Source organism: Heterodontus francisci, chromosome 38, assembly GCF_036365525.1.
Source record: "Heterodontus francisci isolate sHetFra1 chromosome 38, sHetFra1.hap1, whole genome shotgun sequence".
NCBI lineage: Eukaryota > Metazoa > Chordata > Chondrichthyes > Heterodontiformes > Heterodontidae > Heterodontus > Heterodontus francisci.
The window spans coordinates 5,792,577-5,810,929 of record NC_090408.1 but is presented as its reverse complement, the minus strand read 5'-3'; the positions used below and the strand labels follow the sequence as shown (position 1 = coordinate 5,810,929).

Here is an 18,353-nt window from a genome sequence, read left to right as displayed (position 1 = left end):
TCCAGCCTTTTGGAAAAAGCCTGCCAGTTTTCCATCTCTTGAGGAGCTGAAAAGCAAGTGTAAGAAGCAGACAAACTGTGGCTGCTTTCCTCCTGTATGGCCTGTGTCTGAAACCTCTGTTGCTGCATTTCCTGGAAGCCTACCCAAACTGATCTTCAATGTCACCTGAAAAGAACTGTTCTAGGAAGATCCCAGTGACAGCATTTGGAATGCCACACCAAAACAGAGGGCATCTTTCCATACTCTCTCTTTCTTCAAGAATTAGCAAGTATTTAATCCAAGTATTTTTTTGTCTGTTTTTTTTAAGTAGAGCTCTAAAACACAATTTTTCCGGTTTAACCGGTGCACACGCACGCATGTATGAGAGGGGCTATGGTTAAAAGGGAACTTTATTTCAATCTGTGTGTTTATGCTTTACGCTTTACTTCATTACTGGTTAAGAGTTGTTTTATAATAAGCTGACAATTTTTTGTTGTTTATTAAAGAAACTTGGTTGGTATTTTATTCTGGGATAAAAACAGTGTCTATGATTGACCCTATCGGTAAGTCGGAAAAAATGTAAATGTATGTTGTGACCCGTGGAGAATTGGAACTACTTAAACAGTGCACTCTTCCCGCCTCTATTTACATGCCGGTAGAAGATTTTTGATTCGCCTGCATGTTAACTGCCATTCTATTCTCATATTCTCTCTTTTCTAGTCTTCACTTCTCTCAACTTATTGGATTTGGCCCAGTTCATGCATCATACACTTTTTTTTCTGTTTCATCATATTCTCTATCTTCGTCATCCAAGGTGCCCTGGCTTTGAATCCCCTACCTTTTGCCCTTATTGGAAGGTAACTCGCCAGTACCCGAAACATCTTGCCTGTACCCGAAACATCTCCTCCTTAAAGATCACCCATTGTTCCATTATTTTTTCCAGTCAGTCTTTGGTTCCATTCTACCCTGGCTACATCCCCTCTCGTGCCACTGAAGTTAACCCTCTTCCAATTTAGAAGTTCTGCATTAGATTGTTTGTTGCTTTTCTCTATTACTAATCTAAATCTCAGGATACAATGATCACTCTTACTCAAATGTTCCCCCACAGACACTTGGTCCACTTGATCTACCTCATTCCCCAGCAACAGATGTAGCAATTCCTCCTACCTAGTTGGACTGAGAAGAGACTAGTCAAGGAAGTTCTTGAACACATTGCAGAAATTCCTCCCCCTCCTTACTCTAACATTATCCCAATAGATATTTGGGTAACAAAAGTCCCCCAATATCACCACTCTTATTGTTCTTGCATTTCTCTGATCTTCCTGCAGATTTGCTCTGCTCGCTCTCTCACTATTTGGAGACCTACAGGATAACTGTAGTAGCGTGATCATATCCTTCTTGCTTCTCAACTCTAACCAAATGGCTTCTCTCATTGCCCCCTCAAGGACATCCTCGCTTTCCAACATTACAATGTCTTCCTTTATCAGCACTGCCACCGCATCTCCTTTTTTCCTTCCCTATCTTGTCTAAACACTGTGTCCTTGAACATTAAGCACCCAGTGCTCACCAGTTTTAAGCAATGTTTCCGTTATTCCTGTTACTGCATATTCCCACAGCTATTTGTGCTTGTAGCTCAATCTTATTCAACACGCAGTATGTTTACATACATGCATTCTAAACCTGTCTTTGTATTCCTCATAGTCAGCTCCCAATATGTTACTACCCAACACTCTCACTCCTTTATGCACCTTATTCCTCTTTACTTTATTAGCTGGTGCCCAACCCCCTGTCAATTTAGTTTCAACCCTCCCCAACCACACAAGTGAACCTCTCCACAAGGGCATTGGTCCCAATACAGTCGAGGTGCAACCTTTTGTTTACCTCCTGGCCCAGAACTGATCTCAATGTGCTAAAAATCTGAACTCCTCCCTCCTACACCATGCCTCAGGCCACGCATTGATCCTCCCTATCTTCATATTTTTATTCTTGCTAGCTCATGACACTGGGAGTAATCCAGAGATTACTACCTTCGAGGTCCTACTTTTTAAAACTCCCTCCCTAGCTCCTGAAAATCTGACTATAGGACCTCAATATTTGCTCTATGTTGTTGGTACTGACATGTACCACAACTCTGGATCACTCCCTTTCCCCTGTAGAATACTCTGCACCCTCCCTATGATGTCCTTTACCCTGACACCAGGGAGGCAACACACCAGGCGGAACTCATGATGACGGTTACAGAAATGCCTGTCTGTACCCCTAAGGAATCTCCTACGACGACAGTATTTCTACTCTTTGCCATTCCCTCCTGTGCAGTCCCTTGCCCATTGGTGCCATGGTCCGGACTGTATTCCTTCAGGTGTCGTCACTCCCAGCAGTCTCCAATGCGGAGTACTGGTTTGACAGTGGCACACACCCCGAAGACTCCTGCATTTCCTGCTTTTTGCAGATGGCCACCCGTCTACTATCCTGAACTCTCGCTGCCTGTGGGGTGATCACCTCCTGGAAGGTATGATCCAGGAAACACCTCCTCCCTGATGATCCGCAGTGACTCCAGCTACCCCTCTAGCGTGAAAATCCTGAACTCGGGTTCAAGCAGCTGGAGACAGTTCCCACACATGAAGTGTCCTGAAGTTCCCACATGGAGCAGGAATTGCAAGCAACATACTGCTTCTATACTCCCTAACACAAAGCACTGCGAGTAATTCAGAGATCACTACTTTTGATTTTCTGCTCGAGCTTGCTCCTGAAACTGTCAGTAGGTCAGAGTTATACAGCACAGAAACGGGCCCTTCGGCCCATCGTGCTTGCGCCAGTCATCAAGCACCTATCTATTCTAATCCCATTTTCTAGCACTTGGCCCGTAGCCTTGTATGCTATGGCATTTCAAGTGCTCATCTAAATAATGAATAGCATCTCAATCCTTTTCCTACCTACATCGCTGGTTCCAGTATGGACCATAACTTCCGGCTTTTCCCATTCCCTGCATAAAATGTTCTGTACCCAGAGATATTTGCTCCGACAGAGTGGGTTGGAAGATAGCATCACCGTTCCTAACTGCTCAATTATCAGAGTATATCTTTCTCCTAATAAACCATTAGTAGTTTAACTTGAACTATATAGTCCATTAGCATGATGTTTTCTGCCAGTCAGATGGTACTGGGAGGATTCCATGCTGTATAAGCCAGCAGTACAAGGTGGTCTGTCTGCTCTGATGTAACAATCCATATACATGACAGAAAAGGTCAGGCTCCAGTTAATAGGAAGCACAGGCCTATGGAGACTGGGACTGACAAGCATTACAAAGATCAGAGAGGAGGTAGAAATAAACTCGCAGAGAACCCAAGACCCGAGCCTGAATAAGGATTAGAAAACCCACAAGCGCAGCCTAGTGGGCACATGGGCCAGACTTACAGCAGCACTATCAATCTGTGTCACAAGAGGACTCAGGGTCCTCCATATGTTACTGACATGGTTTGGTTTTCCTGCCCTCCAGAGGGGCAAGAAGTTTCATGTCCCCTAAAGTACGCGAACAGTGGGTAGCCATCCAGCAATGTTCGGTGCACAAAAGGCAGGACAAGTCCAACCCGGCCAATTACCACCCCATCAGTCTACTCTCAATCATCAAAGTGATGGAAGGTGTCATCAACAGTGCTATCAAGTGGCACTTGCTCAGCAATAACCTGCTCAGTGACGCCAGGGCTGGGTCTGCCAGGGCCACTCAGCTCCTGACCTCATTCCAACCATGGTCTAAACATGGACAAAAAGAGCTGAACTTCAGAGGCGAGGTGAGAGTGACTGCACTTGACATCAAGGCAGCATTTGGCCGAGTATGGCATTAAAGAGCCCTAGCAAAACTGGAGTCAATGGGAATCGGGGAAAACGTTCCGTTGGTTGGAGTCATACCTAGCACAATAGAAGATGGTTGTGGTTGCTGGAGGTCAATCATCTCAGTTCCAGGACATCAATGCAGGAGTTCCTCAGGGTAGTGTCCTAGGCCCAACCATCTTCAGCTGCTTCATCAATGGCCTTCCTCCAATCATAAGGTCAGAAGTGGGGATGTTCACTGATGATTGCACAATGTTCAGCACCATTCTCGACTCCTCAGATACTGAAGCAGCCCTTGTCCAGATGTAGCAAGACCTGGACAACATCCAGGCTTGGGCTGATAAGTGGCAAGTAACTTTCATGCCACGCAAGTGCCAGGCAGTGTCCATCTCAAACAAGAGAGAATCTAACAATCTCCCCTTGAAGATCAATAGCATTACCATCGCTGAATCCCCTTCTAACAACACCCTGGGGGGTCACCATTGACCAGAAACTGAACTGGATCAGCCACATAGACGTTGTGGATTCACGAGCAGGTCACAGGCTGGGAATTCTGCAGCGAGTAACTCACCTCCTGTCTACCCCACTGCCTGTCCATCTACAAGGCACAAGTCAGGAGTGTGATGGAATACTCTCCACTTGCCTGGATGGGTGCAGCTCCAACAACTCTCAAGACGCTCGACACCATCCAGAACCAAGCTGCCCATTTCATTTGCACCCTATCCACCAACTTCAACATTCACTCCCTCCACCACCCATGCACAGTGGCAGCAGTGTGTACCATATGCAAGATACACCAAAGCTCCTTCGACAGCACCTTCCAAGCCTGCGACATCTACCACCTAGAAGGACAAGAGCAGCAGATGCATAGGACACCACCACCTGCAAATTCCCCTCCAAGCCATACACTATCCTGATGGGACAATATCGCCGTTCCTTCACTGTCGCTGGATCAAAATCCTGGAACTCCCTTCCTACCAGCACCGTTTGTGTACCTACACCCCGAGGACTGTAGTGGTTCAAGAAGGCAGCTCACCACCACCTTCTCAAGGGTAATTAGGAATGTGCAATAAATGCTGGCCTAGCCAGCAACACCCACATCCCCCGAACAAAAAAAAACGCCCATGATAGAACCATCCTTCGTGGATAGTGGATGAAGTGGGTTAGGTGGCGAAATAGCCTTTTGTGATCTATGTCCATCTGCCAACTACTCACCAGCCTTCCTGTCCCTGCCTGGGATTTGTCCAGCCTGCAGCATGCTCTTTAGTTTTTCTACCTCAGCCAACGTTGATGCACTTGCAATAGCATTCTGCAAATCAAACAAAGACACTTTAAGTCTACAGGTATATTAAATGTTCAGATTACTATAGGTTCAAGGGTGCTTCGATATTCCCCAGTAATAATATTAGCAACCTTTCAGCCTTTTCACAGGTCTGTGTTAAATTGCTGCAATGCACTACGTACCGGTATACCATACAGTATGAGACATATATCAAAATATATGTACCTATTAGAAACTAATTCTGCAGTAGTTGCAAAAGTAGCCAGTTGGGGCCGGAATATATTGCACTAACCATTCACAAGAAGAGACCAGAAAAATGGTAGCTGAACAGTAAGAAACTGTAGGCGAGAAGTAAGTATGAATGGGATTATGTATGTACTGGAGGGAGAGAAGATGAGAAGGCCAGAACTGATATGTTTTTTTTTTAAAGAGACACAGCACTGAAACAGGCCCTTCGGCCCACCGAGTCTGTGCCGACCATCAACCACCCATTTATACTAATCCTACACTAATTCCATATTCCTACCACATCCCCACCCGTCCCTATATTTCCCTACCACCTACCTATACTAGGGGCAATTTTTATAATGGCCAATTAACCTATCAACCTGCAAGTCTTTGGCATGTGGGAGGAAACCGGAGCACCCGGAGGAAACCCACGCAGACACAGGGAGAACTTGCAAACTCCACACAGGCAGTACCCAGAATTGAACCTGGGTCGCTGGAGCTGTGAGGCTGCGGTGCTAACCACTGTGCCGCCATTATGCATTATTTCTCATTGCTGAGCTCAATGAGCAGAGGTAGCAGAGTCCAGACACGTTGAAGGCAGATTAATCAGACTTAAGAGAGGAAGCAGATACATAATGGTATCATTTTGGAAGGGTATGAATAATCCAATAAAGAAACACACTGGGGATTGGAATTAAACTTGCTGAGGCTAGCTTGAGCAGTTCGGACAAGCTCTGCACATGAATTACAGTCAGTACCAATCTCATGGGCACTGCATTTAAGGGGTTGTGTTTTACTACATAATTCATTTGATAAATAAAGACTACGAACCAGACATCTCAATGCGAAGAATTAAAATGACAGGTGACTGGAAGCTCAGGGTCACACTGCAGACTGAATGGAGGTGTTCCACAAAGCAGTCAATCAATCTGCATTTGGTTTTCCCACCGAAGAGGAGACTGCATGGTATAGAGTATTCTAAATTTAAAGTAGTACAAATAAATCACTCTTTCATCTGAACGGAGAGTTTGGAGTTCTGGATGGTGGGAAGGGAGGAGGTAAAGGACAGGTGTTATATTTGGAGATGATTGAGGAGTAGACCAGATTGTCAGAGAGAATCATTCCTCAGAATGCTGAAATTGGGGGGTGGTGGAAAGAGGGGAGGGGAGGGGAGGGGATGGAATGTGTTTGGTGATTTCATCACACAAGAGGCAGTGGAAACAGCAGAGAACAATTTGTTGAATGCACAAGCTGTGGGGTGGAAGATGAGGACATTTGGCTCTGGAAAAGGTGAGAGAAGTGCAAGAAATGGAACTCATACTCTGTTCAGTCCACAGGTGTGACCCGAACTTCAGGTTGCCTATCATTTTAATTCTCCACCCTGCTCTGACCTTTCTGCCCTCGACTTCCTACACCTTTTCAACGAAGCTCAACATAAGCTCGAGGAATAGCACCTCACTCGTCCATTAGGCATTTTACAGCCTTTAATCTCAAGACTGAGTTCAACAATTTCAGACCATAACCTCTGCCCCCCATTGCCTTTTTGGACAGCAACTGTGGGGATGATTCTGCTTTTCACATTTACACTCTCCTCTAAACACATCATTGGGCGGCACAGTGGTTAGCACCGTAGCCTCTCAGCTCCAGTGACCCGGGTTCGATTCTGGGTACTGCCTGTGCGGAGTTTGCAAGTTCTCCCTGTGACCGCGTGGGTGCTCCGGTTTCCTCCCACAGACAAAGACTTGCAGGTTGATAGGTAAATTGCCCCTAGTGTAGGTTGGTGGTAGGGAATATGGGATTACTGTAGGGTTAGTATAAATGGGTGGTTGTTGGTTGGTACAGACTCGGTGGGCCGAAGGGCCTGTTTCAGTGCTGTATTTCTAAACAAATAGATAAATATTTCTTTACTTGTCCCATTACCACTGACCTTGCACGACCATCCTTTTGTGATTGAATTTCTCCTGCCTTCCCTTTTGTTCTTTCCTCCCCTCCCCCACTTCCTCTCCCTTGCTTAAAAATTTTTACAACTCTACGCACTCCCAGTTCTGACAAAGGGTCATCGCTCTCCAGATGCTGCCAGAACACCTGAGTATTTCCAGGGTTTTGTTTTTATTTCAGATTTCCAGCATCTGTACTACACAGTAAAGGGAGTCAGCCATTTAGCCACTCAAGCCTGTTCCTCCATTCAATGAGATCATGGCTGATGTGATTCAACTCCAGATAGCTGCCTTGTCCCATATTCCTTAATACCTTTAGACAACAAAAACTATCAATCTCAAATTTAAAATTAAATTAACAGTTGATCAACCATCAAACCATTTGCAGAAGAGTGTTTCAAACTTCTAACACTTCATGTGTCGAAGCATTTCCAAATTTCAGTCAAAGATCTGGCTCTAATTTTTAGACTATGCCCCCTAGTTCTAGACTCCCCGAGCAGATTGGTTTCCATCTACCCTATCTATTCCCCATAACATCTGGAAAACTTTGCTCCCAAGTAATCCCAACTTTCCCCCTCTCCCGAACAAACCACACTCTCCCCAGCTAATCCCACCTGCCCCACTCTCCCAACAGCCCTATATCAATCCCCAACAAACCCCAATGCCCTGCTCTCTACCCATTATCCTGAATCAATCCACCAACTAATCCCACTGCCTCCCCGCAGCCCTGTATCATCCAACTAAACCCACTGCCCCACTATCTCCCATAGTCCTGTATCAATCCCAACTAACCCCACTGCCTTGACTTCTCCCAATAACACTATCTCCCAAAGTTCAATTATCTTTTGAGGGGGAAATGGATACTAGTGTCTGCCTCTAGCACACCCTGTGCCAAAGCACTCCATGCTCCAACAATTCTGTGTACAGGCACTTCACCTAATCCCTCTCCTCACTCACTGATGTACATCAGATAATCACAATATTCAAATTCAATGTCATCCAAGACAAGCATTACTGTATACAAGTTCCCACTGATCTAGCCACAACCTTCACGAACACCATAGACCTTAACTTGGGTGGATCCATTGTGCATGCACATGTACCCGCTCATATACTACAGAAACATACCAGCCCCAGTCAGTGTTATTTACCCCAGTCATTCTCCTGACTGTGAATGAAAAATTTATTCGACTACCTAACATAGTGGGAAAAGAAAGTGAGAGGTGTCTTTTGGATTCATCCTATATTACTCTACCCTACCTCATGTCTTGCCAAGCTCCTACTGGTAAAGTTTTGTTGGGTAAAATCAAGAGATATGGAGCAAATGGAGTCAGCCATGATTTAACTGAATAGAACAGACCCAAGGGTCCAAATGGCCTACTCCTCTTCCTAGATTCATCACATGACTGATGATTTTACCCAAAAGATTTTATCAAGCTCTATCCACGTCATGCATTACTCCATCTTTAAGTTTGATACCATCTCCCCTTTTATCTCCTCTGTTATTTTCTGACCGAACTAAAGTGCCTGCCCATGTTTTAGTCTCCAGCACTATCAAAGGGCAGCTTGCCACACCCGAACCCATAACCACCCACCTTCTCTTCAGTTTTTATTTCCTATTTTGAGGATTTACCCTTTCACACGTAGAACCATCGCATGCGCAAGTCTACTTGCCTTAATTGCTTCCACTTCGGGTGCAGAAGGACCAGCTTTTTTCTTCTCCCCTGACAACCCTGCACCTGGTATGAAACTTCAGAACAAAACACACATGATTTAGTCAATTACGTGTCCCACAAAACAACTTCTCTGGACCTTTAAAGCCACAAAGTTTAAAATCCAGTGCAGTATCTGATCTTTTCATAAACTGATACATTTTACAGTGCTCCCTGAATGGAGCATTACTTGAAATAGCTCCCCTCAGAAACACCAAGGCGCTGGAAAGGGATCATTTTAGCTGAGTGATTAAGAGACCAGCAATTTGGAAGCACTGACCCTCCCCTCCCCCACAAAAAGATAGCAGCCTCTTTAACAGGCTGATTCTCACCTAATAATTAAGCTCAGCTGCAGTGTTTCTGAGGCAACATGTCAAGTCAAATTTAGTATCTGTATCTTACGTCTTTGTTTTCTTGGTAATATCCTTTGCAAGCTGCGCCCCACGTTTGCCTTTGAACATTCGATCCGCTTCCTGACGTTCCTGTGGCAATACATCAGATCCAGTTACAGTCAAACTGATTGACTCTTTCTAGTCTAGCAACACCTGCCCATACCTTGAGGAGCACGACGACACAATTTACACAACACCTTGTTCTCAGGAACCAGACAAAGGATCAGACTGGGACCCCAGGAATGCCCACCACTCGCAGTCATTTACCAGGGCGAGAATGTTTCAATGGTCTTTTCTCTGTGATCAGCAAGAGCAAGTATTCTGAAGCTCACATAGGGGCAGGAATTGACCATTCATCTCCCCCATGAGAACCTGATTGGGGGTTCCAAGAGGGGCAATAGTTGCAGTCCATGCTTGAACCTAAGACAATGCCTCGGTTGCAGATGCAAATGTAGGAGTGTCCCAAAAATCAGATGTGCAAACATGTCTTGACAAATCACTTCTTTGCTCTGATTAGTACAATTTGTATGCCAACCTTGCACTATTAACATAGTAGGGCACATTAAAGACCACTTTCAGGCAAGATTTTAAGTTAGCTTTACTGTACTTTACTGTTAGCTGCCACAAATGCACAAGTAAAATTTTACAGCGAATCTTCACAGGAAACAATTATACGCCAGAATATCAGATTCTGCCTCAGCCTAACCCATTTTTCTCAAGGCACTGAGCAAAGATTTTAAAGTCAGCACAATATATTAAAAACACAACAGCAAAATACTGTGGATGCTGAAAATAAATCTGAAAAAAAGACAGAAAATGCTGGAAGTACTCTGCAGCGATCTGGCAGCATCCGTGGAGAGAGGAACAGAATTATTACTTTCAAGTCTGTGACCTTTCATCAAATCTGAGAAAAGTTAAAAATTCAGTAAATTTTTATAGGGGAGGATAGGATAAAGAACAAAAGGGAAGGTTTGTGAAGGGGGAAGGGGTGTGGTGGCGAAGAGACAAGAGAGTCGTGCAAGGCCATTGGGAGTGGTAATGGGGCAAAAAAAAGAAAAGATGTGCCTAGAGCTGATAAGCTGATGCATTCAAAGAAAAGGAAACAAAATAGGGCAGAGATTAAAGTCTGAAATTGTTGACCTCAATATGAGTCCAGAAGGCTGTAAAGTGCTTAATTGAAAGATGAGGTGCTGTTCCTTAAGTTTGTGTTGAACTTTTCTCTCTTTACAGATGCTGCTAAACCTGAGTATTTCCAGCATTTTCTGTCTTTATATTAAAGACAATTTTTTGTCTTATTACCCCACCTTGAAGCGCCTCGGGGTGTCTTATTACATAAATGTATAAATGCAGTTTGCTATCAATTTCAAAAATATTCAGGATTCACTTTGTTCCAAAGATTATTAATCAAGATATTGATCTGTAGATTTATTTAATAGCTTGTCTTTAGAAGTTTCTGGGAGTAAAGTGTAAGCAGTGCAAAGAGCGGGTGTTGCAACTTTGCAGTACTCAGACTGTAACATCACAACCTAGCTATTTAACTCGGTCAACATGGCACTAAACTCAGCCTATGTGGCACTATGTATGGTTGCAGTGGGTTTTTAAAAAATCTAAATAATTGGAAAAATAAAATAGCAAAATTTTTAAAAAATGATCAAGGAGTCTCTCCAGTCGAAATCCCAAAACTACACCTCTGCAATTTTATAGTGAAATTGAGTCAGGTCCAGGGCACATAGGAACGATCAATTTAAAATCTGCATCAAGGGTGTTACAAAGTGGAGAGCATGACACACAGCGGGTGCTTTCAGATCTGATGCACTGTTTCCCACATTCCAGAGTTCTCATCCCAACAGCAGAATCACAGGCTCAGGTCAAGGGTTCTGCGATAAGGATAACTGAGCCTTTCAACAATGCAACTGTGGGGAGATAGCACATCAACTGCTTGCCCACAATCTGAACTCCAGCAACAATCAGGGTGGAAGCACAGAGAGCACACGCATTCTACAGTTTCATTTCATCAATGTTAGGGGTTTGGGACAAAATTCAGCCGATCAGACAGGTGTTACCTGGAGTGTCTCTGCATATACTGAACGTGAACTGAACTGGCAGAAACCCTCTTGATGGATTGAATGGTCAAAGTTTAACTTTGGCTACTAGCCCATGTACAAAAGGACATTACTTCTGCACTTCATTTACAATTACTGAGCTTTAAACATTGAGGAAGTATTTAAATATGATCACTGTACAGCACAGAATACCTGTCATGTGATCGCATCATTTTTAACAGAGGCTAGGCACGCTGTGTTCAATTTGACTTTCTTATAAAATACACAAAGCTGAAAACATTGCATCTGAACATAAGGTCAAATCTGTAAAAAGGTTGAAAATCACTACTCTATAAATGGTAAATAGATTATCTTATCTCAAGTTAAACCCAGTAAGTAGGATAGGTGAACATAAATTTATACTTATAATAAAGAGGGAACTTGGTGTACAGCTACATGGGTCACTAAACATGGCAGTGCAGGTAGAGAAAAACATAAAAGCTCAAAGAATTGTCGGTTTTATACCTAGAGACAGAGCACATAAAAGGGATGAGGTTGAATTCGAACAAGGCTACAGTTGGAGTATTTACAGTTTCTGGTGCCCCATTATAGGAAAGACACGAAAGCAATGAAGCTGCAGAGATTCACTGGGGCATAACCCAGGATGAGGACAGACTGAAACCAAGGTGGTTAAGGGCAGACTGGACAAAGGTACTCAAGATGATGGACACTTCTGATAAAATAAACAGTGATAAATTGTTTTCATTGAGCTGATAATGAGGCTCAAATTTAAGATATAAGAAAGAAGGGGGGGTTGGAAAAGAATTTTATTGCATGGCAGGTGATTGGAACATGGAATTCACAGTGGCAAACTTGAAGCAGATTCTCGGCAACAGGAATTAGAAAGTGGTTTCAAAGGGTGGAATACTAAAGGGTATGGAAAACAAGCAGCAGAGTGGGATTAGACTAGGTGGAATAGTGAGGGGGAACAGTGGGATCAGACAGCGGAGAAAAGCCCTGGCGTAGACCCATTTTATTCTATAATTTTAATCTACTAGGGAAGGAAAAATCTAAAAGAAATTATGCATTCAGGCAGTCTTTATGTTTTTAGGTTTCAGATGAGACACCATAAGATAATGACCAGTGCACCCTTGTTTACTTAAATGTGCTCCAGAGGATGCCCCATACCAACTACACACAAAAACATTTTTCTGTAAAAAGAAATCAGATAGCGTAATCCAGGGAAACAAAGATTTATGGATCATAAGCTGCAACGAACAATAAACCAAAATGCTGGTCTAAAAATACCTTCAGTTTCACCTTCTGGAAATCCAGGACTCTGACCTGTGGAACTTTGTGGATCACATACAGACGATAATGCTTCTTACTCGTTACTGGATTCCTCAGGATGCTGTAAATCAACAGCGTTCATCATTTAAACTCACTTGCCTCAAACTGATCACCTCATTATAGTCAAACTTCAGAGTGGAAGGGACAAAAAAGATTTGCATTTATATAGTACCTTTTACAACCACCAAGTGTCTCAAAGAGCTTTACTGTCAATGAAATACTTTTGAAGTGTAGTCACTGTTGTAATGAAGGAAACGCAGCAGCCAACTGGAGCACAGCAAGCTCCCACAAACAGTAATGTGATAATGGCCAGATATTGCTTTTTGTGAAGTTGATTGAGATAAATATTGGATACAAAACCAGAGAGAACTCCCCTGCTCCTCTTCAAAATAGTCCCATGGAATCTTTTATCTCTACCTGAGAGGGCAGACAGGGTCTCAGTTTAATGCCTCACTCCAAAGATGGCACCTCTGACAGTGCAGCACTCCCTCAGTACTGCACCAGAGTGTCAGCCTGGATTTTGTGCTCAAGCCCTGGAGTGGGACTTGAACCCAGAACCTTTTGACTCAAAGGCAAGAGTGCTACCCACTGAGCCAAGACTGACAGTGCAAAAAAGGGATAGCAGGGAAATGTAGCACAGCATGCAATAGAATAAGTTAATAGCTTGTTAATGAATACTATGAAATGGTTGGCATAGAAAGCTACAGTATAGGAGGAAGTGTAGAAACCACAGATATACAGTGGGCACGATTCAGTAGAAAGCTTAGAACGTCTGGTGAGAAATAATGCTCAATATGGAAGTCAGTATTAATGTCTGCATTGAGTGTATACGGTGTAATACAGGTTAACACATGGCTTAGATCAGGTAATTAGGTTTCCGAAGGCTAAAGTGAACCAAGCAGGACACTGCTTGTACAGTTTAAGGCAATTTAAGCAACAAAGGACATGTGTGGGAAGAATTGATGTGTGAAGTGTAGCATTGCCATCTGCTGGTGTAGTAGCACACAAAAACCTCAGATCTTCACCCTCCCCCCCCGCAGGGTTAAATCAGGCACCAATGTCGAGGCCATAACATCAGTCGTTGGGAAAATGCTAGAGTCCATTATTAAGGAAAAAATAGGACATTTAGAAAAGCTTAACGTAATCAAACAGAGTCAACATGGTTTTGTGAAAGGGAAATCATGTTTGACAAATTTGCTCGAGTTCTTTGAGGATATAAAGGTGAACCAGTACATTATTTAGATTTCAGAAGGCATTCGATAAGGTGCCACATAAAAGATTATTGCACAAGACAGGAGCTCATGGTATTAGGGGTAGTGTATTAGCATGGATTGAGGATTGGTTAATTCACAGAAGACGGAGAGTCGGGATTAATGGATCTTTTTCAATTTGGAAAGACATAACTAGCGGAGTGCCACAAGGATCAGTCCCAAGGCCTCAATTATTTACTATCTATATTAATGACTTGGAGGAGGGGGCAGAGTGTAATATATCCAAATTTTCAGACAATACAAAAATAGGTGGGAGGGCCTGTTGTGATGAGGACATAAGGAATCTGCAAGGGGATATAGATAGGTTGAGTGAGTGGGCAAAAACTTGGCAGATGGAGTTTAATGTAGGAAAGTGTGAGGTCATGCACTTTGGTAGGAAGAATCAAAAGGCAGACTATTATTTAAATGGAGAGACTCCAAAAAAGTGCAGCACAGAGGGATCTGGCTATCCTTGTGCATGAAACACAAAAGGTTAGCATGCAGATGCAGCAAGTAATTAGGAAGGCAAATGGAATTTTGGCCTTTATTGCTAGGGGGTTGGAGTTTAAAAATAGGAAAGTCTTGTTACAACTGTACAGGGTGTTGGTGAGGCAGCACCTGGAGTACTGTGTAGTTTTGGTCCCCGTATTTAAGAAAGGATATACTGTCATTGGAGGCAGTTCAAGAGATTCACTAGACTAATTCTTGGGATGAAGGGGTTGACTTATCAAGAACGGCTAAACAGATCAGGCCTTTATTCATTAGAGTTTAGAAGAACAAAGTGATTCTTGACAACGCAGCCGGCGGGGACGTCATCCGACTGTGCCAACCTGCGCACACGCGCAAATGGGCTCCTGCTCTCTGCGTGTGCGCTGCATTCGCATTGCTAGGACCAATTGGCGCATGCGCAGATGACATCATCACGTAATTTGCCAGGACTGGTTCACACATGCCCAGTTGATGCCATTGCATAATGCGGGAGAGAGCAGGGTGTGGGGGAGAAGCGGGAAGAGAGCGGCCGAAGACCTTGGTGGCGGCGGGTGCGCTCTCCTCCTGCCCCCCCCCACCCCCCACACAGCCTGCTCTCCAGCCACTCTCCCCCACCCCCCTGCTCTCTCCAGCCATTGTGTGCTGCCATGTGCTTACGTTGTCTTAGTGTGATTATTTGAGCAGCGCCATTTTTAGTCCTGGCAGCTGCCTAAACGTCACTGACTGTGATATTTTAGTTGAATAGGCTGCACTTGTGCATGGGCCAGTGCAGCGCCACCTAGTGGCTGTATTGTTAGCAAATGCAGCCTCAGAAGAATGAGGGGTGATCTTATTGAAACGTACAAGATTCTGAGGGGGCTTGACAGGGTAGATGTTGAGCAGATGTTTCTACTAGTGGGGGAACAACATACATTTAAAGAGCCAAATGTATATTTGACAAGCGAAGAAAGAGAGAGAGGGGGAAAAATCATAGAAATGTTATGGCACAGAAAGGGGCCATTCAGCCCATCATGCCTGCTGAAAAAACTGGCCGCTCAATCTAATCCCACCTTCCAACACATGGTCCATAGCCTTGCAGATTGCAGCACTTCAGGTGCAGGTCCAAGTACCTTTTAAATGAGTTGAAGGTTTCTGCCTCAACCACCGATCTAGGCAGTGAATTCCAGACACCCACCCCACCTTCTGGGTAAAAAAAAAAGGGGCAGGGGAGAAGTGCGAGGGGGGAGGGGCGAGATAGTGATGTGGTATTTTTCTACTTTTCCCATCAAAGGCAAGATACCTGCCAGACAGCAATAGTATAGCAACAAAAAGCATATACATGCACACACAGGCGAATTCTGACATACAGCCCTACTAGCTTAAATACATCATAAATATTGGCAGCCACCACCAGCAAAAACAGATTGAGAGAAAACCTGTGACCAAATGTTGCTTAGCACTGTCCCAAAAGCATCAAACCCCAACAACATTCTTGTAGAAATGACACTAGTCAAAATATGCACACCATTTGTGTAATAAACAGAAGCGCACAAACTCACCTCAGGAATGTGAGGGACTTGATGGTGGAAAGTGTATCCAAATCTCCCTGTGGAGACAGATGGAAGACAAGGATGACAAGTTAGCAACGGAACAGCTCACTAATAGGCTGCAGTATTTTTATATGGGTTAAAAAGGTGACGTAGGAGTGCACACTACAGAACTGTAAAAACACAATGCCAAACGAACCAGCCGTTACTCGTAGGAACAGGAGGCGGCCATTCAGCCCATTGATCCTGTTCCACCATTCAATCGGATCATGGCACTTGTGTATCTCAACTCTATTCACTCACCTCGGTTCCATATCCAACAATTCCCTTGCCTAACAAAAAAAAATCAATCTCAGTTTTGAAATTTTCAATCGACCCCCGGCCTCAAACATTTTTTGGGGGGTGGGGGAAGAGTTCCAGATTTCCACCACCCTTGGTGAACAAGTACTTTGTGACATCACCCCGAATGACCTAACTCTAATTTTAAGGTTATGCCCCTTCATTCTGAACTACCCCCACCATGGGGGTAATTTGTTTCTCTTTATCTACCATATCAAATCCCTTAATCCTCTGCAATTGATCACCTCCTAATCTTCTATACTCAAGGGAATACAACCCAATCTACACAACCTGTCCTTTACTTAATTCTTTTAGCCCTGATATCATTCTGGTAAATCTGCACTTCGCCCCCTGCAAGGCCAATACAGCCTTGCTGTCGCCTCAGCGCTGGGACATTCAGCAAACAGCACATGCCCAGAATGCACAGATGTACAGCTAAAATGTGGTAAAAGTACTGAATCCAGATTTGGGCTTTCCACACAGGCTGAAACTCAAAATAAAAGCTTTCCATTGAGACATTAAAAGACAGACAATGCAGTGAATGAGCGCAAATCAAATTATTGTGAAACATGGTATTTGTTTCATTTTAAATGTGGTTTATAATTTTAGTCACAGAGATATGGTTAGATTTTGATTCACAATCTATGGAATGAATCGAAGATTACACACAAGTCTCATTATTAAATGTTTACATAGAATGTTTCCATTCTAAATATTGACAAGTGTCAGCGGAATAAACAGCGCCAACAGGAAGTGCCTGCCAGACATTTTTAACAGTTAGACATTTGTTAAGAGTTATTCCCAGCTGTATATACGGACCCACGTGGAGGGAAAAGGCAGCTCAAAGTGGAAAGAAAATATTCCAGCCATATGTGGTACTCTGGATTGGGAGTGGGAAGTTATGCTGCTGCTCTCTGATTGGTGATTTTTGATACTTTCCATTGCTTATCTGAACCACTCAAATAACCATTTTCTGATAAGATACTTAAACACACAACCTTCTGACTCGGAGACAGGAGTGCTACCCACTGAGCAATGACTGACAGACCAGCAGTAGAAAGCTTTCCAATCTATGCCAACTAGTTCAGTGGAGTTTTGAAATGCAGCAAGAAACAGAGATTCTGAAGGAAGAGGCAGAGTCACTGTGTACAGGAAGTGGGGGGGGGGGGGCGGGTTGGGTTGGAGTTTTGCATATTACTGACAGCACTCATACCAGCCATATTTCAGAAACACATGCAACTTACCAGCTCCTGCAGGTTGTTGTTGGTGAGCACCAGCTCCCGCAGGTTGGGCAACGCCTGCTCAAGGCCTTCACCTATCCGACTGAAACAAAGATTTATTTTATAGGCTGTTTAGCTCAGTTCCCCAACACCTTCCACACCCTTTAAAAAAAAACTCTCTGCCAATGTTTTGTATAGTTCAGATATCTTAAAGTGGTCCTGGATTTTTAAAGTACCTTTCCCTAAAACAAGTTACAGCCAACCAATGTCAAATGTTAAACTGCAATATTTCTTAAGCACTGCTTATTTGAGCATCACCAGTGCGTGACAATCTGACAACAGCTACACTCTGCTGGCACTAGATGGAACTTGATCAGCTCCGCACCCTAAACTCCAGACACACGGTTCACACAGGCCAAGCAAGCCACCAACACTCCTTCTTGATAACAAGTTTAGAGTGCCAGGGTATAGAGGATTACATGCACCTGACGTTAGGGGGAAACTCAGTTTAACAGAATTCCTCTTCGGAACTTTGTGCTGTTGAATCAAAAATGCAACAACCGTGTTCCATGGGTAATCTCAGCAAGGAGGAAATGGCAATCAGGAGCCACTGACATCACATGGAAGCCCTGGGAGGACAAAGAGAGAAGGGCTTCACACTAACCATCCATAACTTATTCATTTTATGATTAATGTAAAACTGAGTTTAAAAAGTAAAACCAAGGAATTGCACAAACTGCAGCTTTGGGGGAGCAGGCACTGGGCTTCCTCCGACTCCA

General features: G+C 43.8%; 1 protein-coding gene across 1 annotated transcript in view; it reads right to left on the bottom strand.

The window, feature by feature from the left end:
- Positions 1-18,353, bottom strand: part of snrpa1 (small nuclear ribonucleoprotein polypeptide A') — a 44,418-nt gene that overhangs the window by 24,092 nt on the left and 1,973 nt on the right. Inside the window, exons 3-8 of the mRNA XM_068017668.1 lie at positions 17,599-17,677; positions 16,028-16,074; positions 12,709-12,811; positions 9,369-9,448; positions 8,929-9,004; positions 5,023-5,116 (exon numbers count right to left, since the gene is read on the bottom strand). Of these exons, the coding sequence (XP_067873769.1) occupies positions 5,023-5,116; positions 8,929-9,004; positions 9,369-9,448; positions 12,709-12,811; positions 16,028-16,074; positions 17,599-17,677 (479 nt within the window). The remainder of the gene's footprint in view (positions 1-5,022; positions 5,117-8,928; positions 9,005-9,368; positions 9,449-12,708; positions 12,812-16,027; positions 16,075-17,598; positions 17,678-18,353) is intronic.